General features: G+C 41.9%; 1 protein-coding gene across 1 annotated transcript; it reads right to left on the bottom strand.

The window, feature by feature from the left end:
• Nucleotides 1-1907: 1907 nt before the first annotated feature.
• LOC139396651 (ADP-ribosylation factor-like protein 6) lies at nt 1908-16327 on the bottom strand. The gene is made up of 7 exons (XM_071143584.1): nt 16168-16327; nt 10990-11051; nt 9474-9542; nt 8981-9075; nt 5685-5814; nt 4318-4373; nt 1908-2402 (listed from the first exon to the last, which is right to left on the bottom strand). Exons 1-7 carry the CDS (start codon nt 16288-16290, stop codon nt 2377-2379), a joined length of 561 nt encoding a protein of 186 aa, XP_070999685.1. The 5' UTR covers nt 16291-16327; the 3' UTR covers nt 1908-2376.
• Nucleotides 16328-19101: the final 2774 nt, after the last annotated feature.

Below are 19101 nucleotides of genomic sequence, written 5' to 3'. Positions count from 1 at the left end.
AAACACAACATGTTACATTGTTGTTTACAACATGTAGAGGACTAATACTCTGACAACATACCCTCTGTCCTCACCAGATACTACACAGTCAAATACATGCACATTCTGCTCATACCCTCAGCAGTACAATGCAAATAAATGGACATCTCAGAACCGGTGGAAACACTACGTGGAGACTCAGTTGGAGCAGAGAAACTCCACATCCACATGAGATAAATAAGGACTAATTCCTAGGGTGTGATGTGATAAAACTTGCGGGTCTTGAGTTTTCGTATTTTACAACTTCTTGGGCCTTTTTTTCCCCCGAAGTGTCTGTCAACGTCTAAATGTAACAACCATTTGAGTCATGTGAACTGTAGTATAAAAAAAATATATCATTTTGATGAAGAATTACACAAATGATATTATTCCTGTTGTCATGCTATGAGCCTGGCAAACGCTAAGCTACAACAACAACACACGGTATATTTAAACCCACAAAACATTTACAGGGAACAATCGTTGTTATTCAATACATAGTTTCCCCGCTGGTTGTCTACGGTTCATTACCAGGAGAATCCAACGTGAACGTGACATATTAAACTAGTGTTTTGAGAGTACCAAGTAGGCATTACTGTAAAATGTTAAGTCCAAAACGTTACTGTAGAATATCAGTCCATAACATTACTGTAGAATATCAGTGTAAAAAAAATTACTGTAAAATGTAAGTCCATAACATTACTGTAGAATATCAGTGTAAAAAAAATACTGTAAAATTTAAGTCCATAACATTACTGTAGAATATCAGTCCAAAACATTACTGTAATATATCAGTCCAAAACATTACTGTAGAATATCAGTCCAAAACATTACTGTAATATATCAGTCCAAAACATTACTGTAAAATTTAAGTCCATAACATTACTGTAGAATATCAGTCCAAAACATTACTGTAGAATATCAGTCCAAAACATTACTGTAATATATCAGTCCAAAGCATTACTGTAGAATATCAGTCCAAAACATTACTGTAGAATATCAGTCCAAAACATTACTGTAGAATATCAGTCCAAAACATTACTGTAGAATATCAGTCCAAAACATTACTGTAATTTATCAGTCCAAAACATTACTGTAGAATATCAGTCCAAAACATTACTGTAGAATATCAGTCCAAAACATTACTGTAGAATATCAGTCCAAAACATTACTGTAATATATCAGTCCAAAACATTACTGTAGAATATCAGTCCAAAACATTACTGTAGAATATCAGTCCAAAACATTACTGTAGAATATCAGTCCAAAACATTACTGTAATATATCAGTCCAAAACATTACTGTAATATATCAGTCCATAACATTACTGTAATATATCAGTCCAAAACATTACTGTAATATATCAGTCCATAACATTACTGTAGAATATCAGTCCAAAACATTACTGTAATATATCAGTCCAAAACATTACTGTAGAATATCAGTCCAAAACATTACTGTAATTTATCAGTCCAAAACATTACTGTAATATATCAGTCCAAAACATTACTGTAGAATATCAGTCCAAAACATTACTGTAATATATCAGTCCAAAACATTACTGTAAAATTTAAGTCCATAACATTACTGTAGAATATCAGTTCAAAACATTACTGTAATATATCAGTCCAAAACATTACTGTAATATATCAGTCCATAACATTACTGTAGAATATCAGTCCAAAACATTACTGTAATATATCAGTCCAAAACATTACTGTAATATATCAGTCCAAAACATTACTGTAGAATATCAGTCCAAAACATTACTGTAATATATCAGTCCAAAACATTACTGTAATATATCAGTCCAAAACATTACTGTAGAATATCAGTCCAAAACATTACTGTAATATATCAGTCCAAAACATTACTGTAGAATATCAGTCCAAAACATTACTGTAATATATCAGTCCAAAACATTACTGTAATATATCAGTCCAAAACATTACTGTAATATATCAGTCCAAAACAAAACAATACTCCATTTAAAACTGGTTTATTGGGAGTGGGTCATTTGAAATGAGGGTGAAAAGAGAAACTGGTGGGAAGATGTGTGAATTATCTGAAGAAAAGACTATCTATTTCCAGGGGCCGTTGGAAAGGCTAGTCCTCCATCCAGACTGGTTGATCTTTAAAGGTCGGAGGTCATAGCTGGCTCCAACTCTTCTGAGGCGTGTGTGTGTGTGTGTGTGTGTATGGTTGGGTGGAGGTAGGAGTCATGTTTAGAATTTACACCATTGGGGGTCAACGCCCGAGGGACTCCAGTGTTGCCATGACGCCACCCAGACGATGGCATTTCCCCCCTCCTCACCCCCCCCCCCCCCCCCCTCCCCGTCGCGTCGTTCTCTCAGCCTCTCACGTTCTCATCGTTCTGATTTGATCTGGATTGAAACAACAACAAAAACAGAGGAACAATCAGATCTCATATTGTTCTCTAAGAAGGGGAGGGTTATAAGAGGTCATAAGAGGAGCTATGAACAGTGGAAGGTTTATAGGGATCTAGATACATGTGACAAAGGGAGAAAGGTGACCAAGGCAGACGACTGGAATGGTGTTCATTATGGGGTTCTACTGCCAGTCTCCTACACTAAACACTAATGACGTGGACTAGAGGTCCATTATGGGGTTCTACTGCCAGTCTACTACACTAAACACTAATGACGTGGACTAGAGGTCCATTATGGGGTTCTACTGCCAGTCTACTACACTAAACACTAATGACGTGGACTAGAGGTTCATTACGGGGTTCTACTGCCAGTCTACTACACTAATGACGTGGACTAGAGGTTCATTATGGGGTTCTACTGCCAGTCTACTACACTAAACACTAATGACGTGGACTAGAGGTCCATTATGGGGTTCTACTGCCAGTCTACTACACTAATGACGTGGACTAGAGGTTCATTATGGGGTTCTACTGCCAGTCTACTACACTAAACACTAATGACGTGGACTAGAGGTTCATTATGGGGTTCTACTGCCAGTCTACTACACTAAACACTAATGACGTGGACTAGAGGTTCATTATGGGGTTCTACTGCCAGTCTACTACACTAATGACGTGGACTAGAGGTTCATTATGGGGTTCTACTGCCAGTCTACTACACTAAACACTAATGACGTGGACTAGAGGTTCATTATGGGGTTCTACTGCCAGTCTACTACACTAAACACTAATGACGTGGACTAGAGGTTCATTATGGGGTTCTACTGCCAGTCTACTACACTAAACACTAATGACGTGGACTAGAGGTTCATTATGGGGTTCTACTACCAGTCTACTACACTAAACACTAATGACGTGGACTAGAGGTTCATTATGGGGTTCTACTGCCAGTCTACTACACTAAACACTAATGACGTGGACTAGAGGTTCATTATGGGGTTCTACCGCCAGTCTACTACACTAAACACTAATGACGTGGACTAGAGGTTCATTATGGGGTTCTACTACCAGTCTACTACACTAAACACTAATGACGTGGACTAAAGGTTCATTATGGGGTTCTACTGCCAGTCTACTACACTAATGACGTGGACTAGAGGTTCATTATAGGGTTCTACAGCCAGTCTACTACACTAAACACTAATGACGTGGATTAGAGGTTCATTATGGGGTTCTACTACCAGTCTACTACACTAAACACTAATGACGTGGACTAGAGGTTCATTATGGGGTTCTACTGCCAGTCTACTACACTAAACACTAATGACGTGGACTAGAGGTTCATTATGGGGTTCTACTGCCAGTCTACTACACTAAACACTAATGACGTGGACTAGAGGTTCATTATGGGGTTCTACTGCCAGTCTACTACACTAAACACTAATGACGTGGACTAGAGGTTCATTATGGGGTTCTACTGCCAGTCTACTACACTAAACACTAATGACGTGGACTAGAGGTCCATTATGGGGTTCTACTGCCAGTCTACTACACTAAACACTAATGACGTGGACTAGAGGTTCATTATGGGGTTCTACTGCCAGTCTACTACACTAATGATGTGGACTAGAGGTCCATTATGGGGTTCTACTGCCAGTCTACTACACTAAACACTAATGAGGTGGACTAGAAGTTCATTATGGGGTTCTACTGCCAGTCTACTACACTAATGACGTCAAATACTCACAGTGACATTTCATCTACAGACGGAAGTCAAATGGAAATAATTACATTTAAATTTAAATGAAGCTATTAGTTTCTACATATCACATAACTATGGAGAGAAATCAAATCAAACACATTTAGTGGTGCTGAAACCACGAGAGAGACAGAGAGAGAGTCTGCCGTACCTTGCAGCCAATCAACGCCTTCAGGTAAACCTTCTCCTTTCACAGCATCGCTGGCACTGAAACAGACACAAAAGAGAGCAGGTCAGTGAAAACCAAACGCTTCAACAACGATTAGAAAAGGCAACGTTTTGTCATATAAAAGGCCTGTTCTGGAGGTTGGACTAAAAAACAGACCCGATGAAATCTAATGCACTGTAACGGACTGAACCGTAGTGGTGCTGGTCTACAAACGTGAAATGTGCCAACAAGGATTCTGGGTGTTTTAGAACTCATCTATCTTTAAATATATATATATTTCACCTTTATTTATTTATATATATTTCACCTTTATATATTTATATATATTTCACCTTTATTTATTATATATATTTCACCTTTATTTATTATATATATTTCACCTTTATTTATTATATATATTTCACCTTTATTTATTATATATATTTCACCTTTATTTATTCATATATTTCACCTTTATTTATTATATATATTTCACCTTTATTTATTCATATATTTCACCTTTATTTATTATATATATTTCACCTTTATTTATTTATTATATATATTTCACCTTTATTTATTATATATATTTCACCTTTATTTATTATATATATTTCACCTTTATTTATTTATTATATATATTTCACCTTTATTTATTATATATATTTCACCTTTATTTATTATATATATTTCACCTTTAGTTATTCATATATTTCACCTTTATTTATTATATATATTTCACCTTTATTTATTCATATATTTCACCTTTATTTATTATATATATTTCACCTTTATTTATTTATTATATATATTTCACCTTTATTTATTATATATATTTCACCTTTATTTATTATATATATTTCACCTTTATTTATTTATTATATATATTTCACCTTTATTTATTATATATATTTCACCTTTATTTAACCAGGTTGGCAAGTTGAGAACAAGTTCTCATTTACAACTGCGACCCTGACCAAGATAAAGCAAAGCAGTTCGACACACAACAACAACACAGAGTTACACATGGAGTAAAACAAACATACAGTCAATATTCCAGTAGAAACAAGTCTATATACAATGTGAGCAAATGAGGTGAGATAAGGGAGGTAAAGGCAAAAAAAAGGCCATGGTGGCAAAGTAAATTACAATATAGCAAGTAAAACACTGGAATGGTAGATTTGCAGTGGAAGAATGTGCAAAGTAGAGATAAAAATAATGGGGTGCAAAGGAGCTAAATAAATAAATAAATTAAATACAGTAGGGAAAGAGGTAGTTGTTTGGGCTAAATTATAGGTGGGCTATGTACAGGTGGGCTATGTACAGGTGGGCTATGTACAGGTGGGCTATGTACAGGTGCAGTAATGTACCAGATGTGCCAGGGCTTGTCCTTGATGTTCTCCAGGCATAGGAGCTGGGAGACCTTGACTGAAGACAGGGCGTCTCTCACGTCCATCTTGTTGGCAAAGAACAGCAGGGGGATCCGTCTGTGCTTTACGTCTACAGAGACAAGGTTAGAATCAGGCGGTGCTTTACGTCTACAGAGACAAGGTTAGAATCAGGCGGTGCTTTACGTCTACAGAGACAAGGTTAGAATCAGGGGGTGCTTTACGTCTACAGAGACGAGGTTATAATCAGGGGGTGCTTTACGTCTACAGAGACAAGGTTAGAATCAGGCGGTGCTTTACGTCTACAGAGACAAGGTTAGAATCAGGGGGTGCTTTACATCTACAGAGACAAGGTTAGAATCAGGGGGTGCTTTACATCTACAGAGACAAGGTTAGAATCAGGGGGTGTTTTACGTCTACAGAGACAAGGTTAGAATCAGGCGGTGCTTTACATCTACAGAGACAAGGTTATAATCAGGGGGTGCTTTACGTCTACAGAGACAAGGTTAGAATCAGGCGGTGCTTTACGTCTACAGAGACAAGGTTAGAATCAGGCGGTGCTTTACGTCTACAGAGACAAGGTTAGAATCAGGGGGTGCTTTACATCTACAGAGACAAGGTTAGAATCAGGGGGTGCTTTACATCTACAGAGACAAGGTTATAATCAGGGGGTGCTTTACGTCTACAGAGACAAGGTTAGAATCAGGCGGTGCTTTACGTCTACAGAGACAAGGTTAGAATCAGGGGGATCCGTCGGTGCTTTACGTCTACAGAGACAAGGTTAGAATCAGGCGGTGCTTTACATCTACAGAGACAAGGTTAGAATCAGGCGGTGCTTTACGTCAACAGAGACAAGGTTAGAATCAGGGGGTGCTTTACATCTACAGAGACAAGGTTAGAATCAGGGGGTGCTTTACGTTTACAGAGACAAGGTTAGAATCAGGGGGTGCTTTAAGTCTACAGAGACAAGGTTAGAATCAGGGGGTGCTTTACATCTAGAGAGACAAGGTTAGAATCAGGGGGTGCTTTACGTCTTCAGAGACAAGGTTAGAATCAGGGGGATCAGGCGGTGCTTTACGTCTACAGAGACAAGGTCATAATCAGGGGGTGCTTTACGTCTACAGAGACAAGGTTAGAATCAGGGGGTGCTTTACGTCTACAGAGACAAGGTTAGAATCAGGGGGTGCTTTACATCTACAGAGACAAGGCCACCTCTACACTCTAACCACTAGGCTACCTGCCTCCTCTACATTCTAACCACTAGGCTCCCTGCCTCCTCTACACTCTAACCACTAGGCTACCTGCCTCCTCTACACTCTAACCACTAGACTACCTGCCTCCTCTACATTCTAACCACTAGGCTCCCTGCCTCCTCTACACTCTAACCACTAGGCTACCTGCCTCCTCTACACTCTAACCACTAGGCTCCCTGCCTCCTCTACACTCTAACCACTAGGTTACCTGCCTCCTCTACACTCTAACCACTAGACTACCTGCCTCCTCTACACTCTAACCACTAGGTTACCTGCCTCCTCTACACTCTAACCACTAGGCTACCTACCTCCCCAATAGTAAATAATGATTTTTTTTTAATGACAACACATACAGTAAGGTCTCTCAGGTACTGTACAGTCTGTGGTTAATAGTTGTGCCCTTGATAGGGACCATGTGGGTATAACAGTGTTAATCTACAGATCAACACAACAAAAGACCAGGCGTTTAACTGTGGAGCTAAAGGGACATTACGTTAAAAAGACCAGGCGTTAACTGCGGAGATAAAGGGACATTACGTTAAAAAGACCAGGCGTTAACTGTGGAGGTAAAGGGACATTACGTTAAAAAGACCAGGCGTTAACTGTGGAGGTAAAGGGACATTGCGTTAAAAAGACCAGGCGTTAACTGCGGAGGTAAAGGGACATTACGTTAAAAAGACCAGGCGTTAACTGCGGAGATAAAGGGACATTACGTTAAAAAGACCAGGCGTTAACTGCGGAGGTAAAGGGACATTACGTTAAAAAGACCAGGCGTTAACTGTGGAGGTAAAGGGACATTACGTTAAAAAGACCAGGCGTTTAACTGTGGAGGTAAAGGGACATTACGTTAAAAAGACCAGGCGTTAACTGTGGAGGTAAAGGGACATTACGTTAAAAAGACCAGGCGTTAACTGTGGAGATAAAGGGACATTACGTTAAAAAGACCAGGCGTTAACTGTGGGGTTAAAGGGACATTACGTTAAAAAGACCAGGCGTTAACTGTGGAGGTAAAGGGACATTACGTTAAAAAGACCAGGCGTTAACTGCGGAGATAAAGGGACATTACGTTAAAAAGACCAGGCGTTAACTGTGGAGATAAAGGGACATTACGTTAAAAAGACCAGGCGTTAACTGTGGAGATAAAGGGACATTACGTTAAAAAGACCAGGCGTTAACTGTGGAGATAAAGGGACATTACGTTAAAAAGACCAGGCGTTAACTGTGGAGATAAAGGGACATTACGTTAGATAAGCTGCCTGCATATAATGATAATTAACCAGCATTAAAAAAAAACAACGGTCTTGACAGTCTCTCGGATCTGGTATCCAAGAATACTATTGGCTCGGTTCACGTTATCATGTGTTGGTTAGTCGTTAAATTGATACATGGGTGGTTCAGGAGCATATAATGAGGAAGATGATTCACCTGGGTGGTTCATGAGTGTATAATGAGGAGGATGATTCACCTGGGTGGTTGAGGAGTGTATAATGAGGAGGATGATTCACCTGGGTGGTTCAGGAGTGTATAATGAGGAAGATGATTCACCTGGGTGGTTCAGGAGTGTATAATGAGGAGGATGATTCACCTGGGTGGTTCAGGAGTGTTTAATGAGGAAGATGATTCACCTGGGTGGTTGAGGAGTGTATAATGAGGAAGATGATTCACCTGGGTGGTTCAGGAGTGTTTAATGACGAAGATGATTCACCTGGGTGGTTCAGGAGTGTATAATGAGGAGGATGATTCACCTGGGTGGTTCAGGAGTGTATAATGAGGAAGATGATTCACCTGGGTGGTTGAGGAGTGAATACTGAGGAAGATGATTCACCTGGGTGGTTCAGGAGTGTATACTGAGGAGGATGATTCACCTGGGTGGTTCAGGAATGTATAATGAGGAAGATGATTCACCTGGGTGGTTCAGGAGTGTAAAATGAGGAAGATGATTCACCTGGGTGGTTCAGGAGTGTATAATGAGGAAGAGGATTCACCTGGGTAGTTCAGGAGTGTAAAATGAGGAAGATGATTCACCTGGGTGGTTCAGGAGGGTGTCCAGTTCCTCTTTAGCGACCACCATCCTCAACTTGTCCCCACTGTCCACCACAAAGATGATGGCTTGACCCTCCCTGGGGGAGCGAGGGGGCAAGGGTCAACATGATTCACTGTCAGTACTACCTACCGTGTGTGTGTGTGTGTGTGTGTGTGTTTCAGTGTGTGTGCCAGTATGTGAGTGTGTGTGTGAGCGTGTTTGTCACTGTGTGTGAATGTGTATATATGTGTGTGTCACTGTGTGTGTTTATCACTGTGTGTGTGTGTGTGTGTGTGTGTGTGTGTGTGTGTGTCTGTGTGTGTGTGTGTGTGTGTGTGTGTGTTTCAGTGTGGGTGTGTGTTTCAGTGTGGGTGGGTGTGTTTCAGTGTGTGTGTGTGTGTGTGTGTGTGTGTGTGTGTGTGTGTGTGTGTGTGTGTGTGTGTGTGTGTGTGTGTGTGTGTGTGTGTGTGTGTGTGTGTGTCTGAACAGACTCACTTGTAGTAATGTTCCCAGAGGTTTCTGTATCGCCCTTGGCCAGACATGTCGAACACTGTGAAGGAGAGACTGGAGAAACAGAAGGATTTAGAGACTGGAGAGAAGAGGAGGATTCAGAAGACTGGAGAGAAGAGGAGGATTTAGAGACTGGAGAGAAGAGGAGAATTTAGAAGACTGGAGAGAAGAGGAGGATTTAGAGACTGGAGAGAAGAGGAGGATTTAGAAGACTGGAGAGAAGAGGAGAGTATAGAAGACTGGAGAGAAGAGGATAATACAGAAAACTGGGGAGAGAGGAGGATTTAGAAGACTGGAGAGAAGAGGAGGATTTAGAAGACTGTAGAAAAGAGGAAGATTTAGAAGACTGGATAGGAGAGGAGGATTTAGAAGACTGGAGAGAAGAGGAGGTTTTAGAAGACTGGAGAGAAGAGGAAGATTTATAAGACTGGATAGGAGAGGAGGATTTAGAAGACTGGAGAGAAGAGGAGGTTTTAGAAGACTGGAGAGAAGAGGAAGATTTAGAAGACTGGATAGGAGAGGAGGATTTAGAGACTGGAGAGAAGAGGGGGTTTTAGAAGACTGGAGAGAAGAGGTAGATTTAGAAGACTGGAGAGAAGAGGAGGTTTTAGAAGACTGGAGAGAAGAGGAGGATTTAGAAGACTGGAGAGAAGAGGAGGATTTAGAAGACTGGAGAGAAGATGAGAATATAGAAGACTGGAGAGAAGAGGAGGATTTAGAGACTGGAGAGAAGAGGAGGATTTAGAAGACTGGAGAGAAGAGGAGGATTTAGAGACTGGAGAGAAGAGGATAATATAGAAGACTGGAGAGAAGAGGAGGATTTAGAGACTGGAGAGAAGAGGAGGATTTAGTAGACTGGAGAGAAGAGGAGAGTATAGAAGACTGGAGAGAAGAGGAGAATATAGAAGACTGGAGAGAAGAGGAGGATTTAGAGACTGGAGAGAAGAGGAAGATTTAGAAGACTGGATAGGAGAGGAGGATTTAGAAGACTGGAGAGAAGAGGAGGTTTTAGAAGACTGGAGAGAAGAGGAAGATTTAGAAGACTGGATAGGAGAGGAGGATTTAGAAGACTGGAGAGAAGATGAGGTTTTAGAAGACTGGAGAGAAGAGGAAGATTTAGAAGACTGGATAGGAGAGGAGGATTTAGAAAACTGGAGAGAAGAGGAGGTTTTAGAAGACTGGAGAGAAGAGGAGGTTTTAGAAGACTGGAGAGAAGAGGAAGATTTAGAAAACTGGAGAGAAGAGGAGGATTTAGAAGACTGGAGAGAAGAGGAGGATTTAGAAGACTGGAGAGAAGAGGAGGATTTAGAAGACTGGAGAAGAGGAGGATTTAGAGACTGGAGAGAAAAGTAGTGCACTATATTGGAAATGGGATGCCATTTGGGACTCATTCAAGGACATCGTAGTGGTAACGTTCAGACAACGTTCCCCAACAACCTTCAAGGTATAGTTCAGAACATCTGACCATCGTACAGTCCTCCATTATTGTCTTATTGATTACCTTGATGTCTTGAACTTCTCGATGCTGAAGCCAATGGTCGGGACGATGTCTTGTGTCTGGGCCTGCATGACACAGGAATAGATTAGATTGGTGTCACTACTCTGGACGGCTCTGACTTAGAATATGTGGACAACTACAAATATCTTGGTGTCTGGTTAGACTGTAAACTCTCCTTCAGACTCATATTAAACATCTCCAATCCAAAATTAAATCTAGAATTGGCTTCCTATTTCGCAAACAAAGCATCCTTCACTCATGCTGCCAAACATAGCCTCGTAAAACTGACCATCCTACCAATCCTTGACTTCGGCGATGTCGTTTACAAAATAGCTTCCAATATTCTACTCAGCTAATTGGATGCAGTCTATCACAGAGCCATCTGTTTTGTCACCAAAGCTCTATATACTACACACCACTGCAACCTGTATGCTCTCATTGGCTGGCCCTCGCTTCATATTCGTCGCCAAACCCACTGGCTCCAGGTCATCTACAAGTCTCTGCTAGGTAAAGCTCCGCCTTATCTCAGCTTACTGGTCACCATAGCAGCACCCACCCGTAGCACGCGCTCCAGCAGGTATATCTCACTGGTCACCCCCAAAGCCAACACCTGCTTTGGCCGCCTTTCCTTCCAGTTCTCTGCTGCCAATGACTGGAACGAACTGCAAAAATCACTGAAGTTGGAGTCTTATATCTCCCTCTCTAGCTTTAAGCATCAGCTGTCAGAGCAGCCTGTACAGCCCATCTGTAAACAGCTCATCCAACTACCTCATCCCCATAATGTTATATTTTTTTTGCTCCTTTGAACCCCAGTATCTCCACTTGCACATTCATCTTCTGCACATCTAACATTCAGTCCAGTGTTGTAATTGCTATATTGTATTTACTTCGCCACTATGGCCTATTTATTGCCTTTACTTCCCTCATCTTACTACATTTGCCCACACTGTATATAGACTTTTTTTCTATTGTGTTATTGATTGTATGTTTAGTTTATTCCATGTGTAACTCTGTGTTGTTGTTTGTATGTTTTGTTTACTCCATGTGTAACTCTGTGTTGTTGTTGTGTGTCGAACTGCTTTGCTTTATCTTGGTCTGGGTCGCAGTTGTAAACGAGAACTTGTTCTCAACTAGCCTTCCTGGTTAAATAAAGGTGTTCTCAACTGGCCTACCTGGTTAAATAAAGGTGTTCTCAACTGGCCTACCTGGTTAAATAAAAATATATATTCATAAATAAATAAAAAGTAGTGGTTAATTACACAGGAATAGATTAGTAGTGGTTAATTACACAGGAATAGATTAGTAGTGGTTAATTACACAGTAATGGATTAGTAGTGGTTAATTACACAGGAATAGATTAGTAGTGGTTAATTACACAGGAATAGATTAGTAGTGGTTAATTACACAGGAATAGATTAGTAGTGGTTAATTACACAAAAATAGATTAGTAGTGGTTAATTACACAGGAATAGATTAGTAGTGGTTAATTATACAGGAATAGATTAGTAGTGGTTAATTACACAGGAATAGATTAGTAGTGGTTAATTACACAGGAATAGATTAGTAGTGGTTAATTACACAGGAATAGATTAGTAGTGGTTAATTACACAGGAATAGATTAGTAGTGGTTAATTACACAGGAATAGATTAGTAGTGGTTAATTACACAGGAATAGATTAGTAGTGGTTAATTACACAGGAATAGATTAGTAGTGGTTAATTACACAGGAATAGATTAGTAGTGGTTAATTACACAGGAATAGATTAGTAGTGGTTAATTACACAGGAATGGATTAGTAGTGGTTAATTACACAGGAATAGATTAGTAGTGGTTAATTACACAGGAATAGATTAGTAGTGGTTAATTACACAGGAATAGATTAGTAGTGGTTAATTACACAGGAATGGATTAGTAGTGGTTAATTATACAGGAATAGATTAGTAGTGGTTAATTACACAGGAATAGATTAGTAGTGGTTAATTACACAGGAATAGATTAGTAGTGGTTAATTACACAGGAATAGATTAGTAGTGGTTAATTACACAGGAATAGATTAGTAGTGGTTAATTACACAGGAATAGATTAGTAGTGGTTAATTATACAGGAATGGATTAGTAGTGGTTAATTATACAGGAATAGATTAGTAGTGGTTAATTATACAGGAATAGATTAGTAGTGGTTAATTACACAGGAATAGATTAGTAGTGGTTAATTACACAGGAATAGATTAGTAGTGGTTAATTACACAGTAATAGATTAGTAGTGGTTAATTACACAGGAATAGATTAGTAGTGGTTAATTACACAGGAATAGATTAGTAGTGGTTAATTACACAGGAATAGATTAGTAGTGGTTAATTACACAGGAATAGATTAGTAGTGGTTAATTACACAGGAATAGATTAGTAGTGGTTAATTACACAGGAATAGATTAGTAGTGGTTAATTACACAGGAATAGATTAGTAGTGGTTAATTACACAGGAATAGATTAGTAGTGGTTAATTATACAGGAATAGATTAGTAGTGGTTAATTATACAGGAATAGATTAGTAGTGGTTAATTACACAGGAATAGATTAGTAGTGGTTAATTATACAGGAATAGATTAGTAGTGGTTAATTACACAGGAATAGATTAGTAGTGGTTAATTATACAGGAATAGATTAGTAGTGGTTAATTACACAGGAATAGATTAGTAGTGGTTAATTACACAGGAATAGATTAGTAGTGGTTAATTACACAGCAATAGATTAGTAGTGGTTAATTATACAGGAATAGATTAGTAGTGGTTAATTACACAGGAATAGATTAGTAGTGGTTAATTACACAGGAATAGATTAGTAGTGGTTAATTACACAGGAATAGATTAGTAGTGGTTAATTATACAGGAATAGATTAGGAGTGGTTAATTACACAGGAATAGATTAGTAGTGGTTAATTACACAGGAATAGATTAGTAGTGTATGCTGCTCTCTCTCTCCATCAACCACTTCCTGTCCACTCCAAACGTCTTGGAGGTCATCTATCCCTGATATCCCTCATCCCTGGTCTTCTTCTTCTTCTCTCTCTGCATCAACCACTTCCTGTCCACTCCAAACGTCTTGGAGGTCATCTATCCCTGATATCCCTCATCCCTGGTCTTCTTCTTCTTCTCTCTCTCCATCAACCACTTCCTGTCCACTCCAAATGTCTTGGAGGTCATCTATCCCTGATATCCCTCATCCCTGATCTTCTTCTTCTTCTCTCTCTGCATCAACCACTTCCTGTCCACCCCAAACGTCTTGGAGGTCATCTATCCCTGATATCCCTCATCCCTGGTCTTCTTCTTCTTATCTCTCTGCATCAACCACTTCCTGTCCACTCCAAAACTCTTGGAGGTCTTCTATCCCTGATATCCCTCATCCCTGGTCTTCTTCTTCTTCTCTCTCTGCATCAACCACTTCCTGTCCACTCCAAACGTCTTGGAGGTCTTCTATCCCTGATATCCCTCATCCCTGGTCTTCTTCTTTTTCTCTCTCTGCATCAACCACTTCCTGTCCACTCCAAACATCTTGGAGACAGTCCAGAGGTTTCTAGTTGTTCCTGATGGTTTCTGATCTTGGTAAAGGCACCATGGCTAGATACACAACTGTAGTTTTTAAATCTCAAACAAAAAACCGATGTGTAACAATGGAAGGTTAATTTAACAGTAAAATAAGATCTCCTCCCTCTCCCCCCATCTCATCCTCTCTCTCCCTCCATCTCCTCCCTCTCCCTCCATCTCCTCATCTCTCTCTCCATCTCCTCCTCTCCATCTCCTCTTCTCTCCCTCCAGCTCCTCCTCTCTCTCCCTCCATCTCCTCTTCTCTCCCTCCAGCTCCTCCTCTCTCTCTCCATCTCCTCTTCTCTCCCTCCAGCTCCTCCTCTCTCTCCCTCCATCTCCTCTTCTCTCCCTCCAGCTCCTCCTCTCTCTCTCCATCTCCTCCTCTCTCCCCAGCTCCTCCTCTCTCTCCCTCCATCTCATCTTCTCTCCCTCCAGCTCCTACTCTCCATATCCTCTTCTCTCCCTCCAGCTCCTCCTCTCCATCTCCTCTTCTCTCCCTCAATCTCCTCCTCTCCATCTCCTCTTCTCTCCCTCCATCTCCTCCTCTCTCTCCAGCTCCTCCTCTCTCTCCCTCCATCTCATATTCTCTCCCTCCAACTCCTCCTCTCTCTCCATCTCCTACCCTCTCTCCAGCTCCTACTCTCTCTCCCTCCATCTCATCTTCTCTCCCTCAATCTCCTCCTCTCCATCTCCTCTTCTCTCCCTCCATCTCCTCCTCTCTCTCTCCATCTCCTCCTCCCTCCATCTCCTCCTCTCTCTCCCTCCATCTCCTCCTCTCTCTCTCCATCTTCTCTCCTCTCTCTCCATCTCCATCTCCTCTTCTCTACCTCTCTCCATCTCCTCTTCTCTACCTCTCTCCATCTCCATCTCCTCTTCTCTACCTCTCTCCATCTCCTCTTCTCTCCTCTCTCCATCTCCCCCTCTGCTCTACCTCTCTCCCTGCGGTGTCTCCTTGTTCCTCTCTCCACCATCCCTCTTCAGGAGGAGAAGGAATCCTTATCCTCTGAAAACCAATCCTAAAGTGTCTTATTTTTTTTTACACCTGTATATACAGTGGGGAGAACAAGTATTTTAAACAATGCCGATTTTGCAGGTTTTCCTACTTACAAAGCATGTAGAGGTCTGTAATTTTTATCAAAGGTACACATCAACTGTGAGAGACGGAATCTAAAACAAAAATCCAGAAAATCACATTGTCTGATTTTTAAGTAATTAATTTGCATTTTATTGCATGACATAAGTATTTGATACATCAGAAAAGCAGAACTTAATATTTGGTACAGAAACCTATGTTTGCAATTACAGAGATCATACGTTTCCTGTAGTTCTTGACCAGGTTTGCAACACACTGCAGCAGGGATTTTAGCCCACTCCTCCATACAGACGTTTGATAAAAAAAATTACAGACCTCTACATGCTTCGTAAGTAGGAAAACCTGCAAAATCGGCAGTGTATCAAATACTTGTTCTCCCCACTGTATGTGGGTTTAACAAGCTATATCTTTATGGAGGTCATTCTATATCACAGCAAACCACTAACTCATTCTGATCCTAGATCATTAAATAGGTTAATTGATCCAGGCTACCAGTGGAGACTTACATTGGATGGTTTGAGTTGGTTGATGATGGTGGTCTTGCCGCTGTTGTCCAATCCCAGACACAGAACATTCACTTCCTTCTTCTTCAGCCCCAACCAGCCAGCTAGTTTATCAAACAGACCCATTGTTGTTCTGTCTTACTCCCGGGGGGGGGGGGGGTCTCTGTTGAATAAAAATATATATAATGTATTATAGTAGCTAAGACCATCACAAAGAAATTACTGTGTGACAACTGAATGTGCACTGCGAACCCGGGGTGTAGGGCCTAGTCATTAGTCTACAACCTGGGGTGTAGGGCCTAGTCATTAGTCTACAACCTGGGGTGTAGGGCCTAGTCATTAGTCTACAACCTGGGGTGTAGGGCCTAATCATTAGTCTACAACCTGGGGTGTAGGGCCTAGTCATTAGTCTACAACCTGGGGTGTAGGGCCTAGTCATTAGTCTACAACCTGGGGTGTAGGGCCTAGTCATTAGTCTACAACCTGGGGTGTAAGGCCTAATCATTAGTCTACAACCTGGGGTGTAGGGCCTAGTCATTAGTCTACAACCCGGGATGTAGGGCCTAGTCATTAGTCTACAACCTGGGGTGTAGGGCCTAGTCATTAGTCTACAACCTGGGGTGTAGGGCCTAGTCATTAGTCTACAACCTGGGGTGTAGGGCCTAATCATTAGTCTACAACCCGGGATGTAGGGCCTAGTCATTAGTCTACAACCTGGGGTGTAGGGCCTAGTCATTAGTCTACAACCTGGGGTGTAGGGCCTAGTCATTAGTCTACAACCTGGGGTGTAGGGCCTAGTCATTAGTCTACAACCTGGGGTGTAGGGCCTAGTCATTAGTCTACAACCTGGGGTGTAGGGCCTAATCATTAGTCTACAACCCGGGATGTAGGGCCTAGTCATTAGTCTACAACCTGGGGTGTAGGGCCTAATCATTAGTCTACAAGCTGGGGTGTAGGGCCTAATCATTAGTCTACAACCTGGGGTGTAGGGCCTAGTCATTAGTCTACAACCTGGGGTGTAGGGCCTAGTCATTAGTCTACAACCTGGGGTGTAGGGCCTAATCATTAGTCTACAACCTGGGGTGTAGGGCCTAGTCATTAGTCTACAACCTGGGGTGTAGGGCCTAGTCATTAGTCTACAACCTGGGGTGTAGGGCCTAGTCATTAGTCTACAACCTGGGGTGTAGGGCCTAATCATTAGTCTACAACCCGGGGTGTAGGGCCTAGTCATTAGTCTACAACCTGGGGTGTAGGGCCTAGTCATTAGTCTACAACCCGGGATGTAGGGCCTAGTCATTAGTCTACAACCTGGGGTGTAGGGCCTAGTCATTAGTCTACAACCTGGGGTGTAGGGCCTAGTCATTAGTCTACAACCCGGGGTGTAGGGCCTAGTCATTAGTCTACAACCTGGGGTGTAGGGCCTAGTCATTAGTCTACAACCTGGGGTGTAGGGCCTAATCATTAGTCTACAACCCGGGATGTAGGGCCTAGTCATTAGTCTACAACCTGGGGTGTAGGGCCTAATCATTAGTCTACAAGCTGGGGTGTAGGGCCTAATCATTAGTCTACAACCTGGGGTGTAGGGCCTAGTCATTAGTCTACAACCCGGGTGTAGGGCCTAATCATTAGTCTACAACCTGGGGTGTAGGGCCTAGTCATTAGTCTACAACCCGGGATGTAGGGCCTAGTCATTAGTCTACAACCTGGGGTGTAGGGCCTAGTCATTAGTCTACAACCTGGGGTGTAGGGCCTAGTCATTAGTCTACAACCCGGGGTGTAGGGCCTAGTCATTAGTCTACAACCTGGGGTGTAGGGCCTAGTCATTAGTCTACAACCTGGGGTGTAGGGCCTAGTCATTAGTCTACAACCTGGGGTGTAGGGCCTAATCATTAGTCTACAACCTGGGGTGTAGGGCCTAGTCATTAGTCTACAACCTGGGGTGTAGGGCCTAGTCATTAGTCTACAACCTGGGGTGTAGGGCCTAGTCATTAGTCTACAACCTGGGGTGTAGGGCCTAGTCATTAGTCTACAACCTGGGGTGTAGGGCCTAATCATTAGTCTACAACCTGGGGTGTAAGGCCTAGTCATTAGTCTACAACCTGGGGTGTAGGGCCTAGTCATTAGTCTACAACCTGGGGTGTAGGGCCTAGTCATTAGTCTACAACCCGGGGTGTAGGGCCTAGTCATTAGTCTACAACCCGGGGTGTAGGGCCTAGTCATTAGTCTACAACCTGGGGTGTAGGGCCTAGTCATTAGTCTACAACCCGGGGTGTAGGGCCTAGTCATTAGTCTACAACCTGGGGTGTAGGGCCTAGTCATTAGTCTACAACATGGGGTGTAGGGCCTAGTCATTAGTCTACAACCTGGGGTGTAGGGCCTAGTCATTAGTCTACAACCTGGGGTGTATGGCCTAGTCATTAGTCTACAACCTGGGGTGTAGGGCCTAGTCATTAGTCTACAACCTGGGGTGTAGGGCCTAGTCATTAGTCTACAACCTGGGGTGTAGGGCCTAATCATTAGTCTACAACCTGGGGTGTAGGGCCTAGTCATTAGTCTACACAACCCGGGGTGTAGGGCCTAGTCATTAGTCTACAACCTGGGGTGTAGGGCCTAGTCATTAGTCTACAACCTGGGGTGTAGGGCCTAATCATTAGTCTACAACCGGGGGTGTAGGGCCTAATCATTAGTCTACAACCTGGAGTGTAGGGCCTAGTCATTAGTCTACAACCTGGGGTGTAGGGCCTAATCATTAGTCTACAACCTGGGGTGTAGGGCCTAATCATTAGTCTACAACCTGGGGTGTAGGGCCTAATCATTAGTCTACAACCTGGGTGTAGGGCCTAGTCATTAGTCTACACAACCCGGGGTGTAGGGCCTAGTCATTAGTCTACAACCTGGGGTGTAGGGCCTAATCATTAGTCTACAACCTGGGGTGTA

This window comes from Oncorhynchus clarkii, unplaced genomic scaffold, assembly GCF_045791955.1.
Source record: "Oncorhynchus clarkii lewisi isolate Uvic-CL-2024 unplaced genomic scaffold, UVic_Ocla_1.0 unplaced_contig_12676_pilon_pilon, whole genome shotgun sequence".
NCBI lineage: Eukaryota > Metazoa > Chordata > Actinopteri > Salmoniformes > Salmonidae > Oncorhynchus > Oncorhynchus clarkii.
This window is presented reverse-complemented; position numbering and strand designations above follow the sequence as displayed.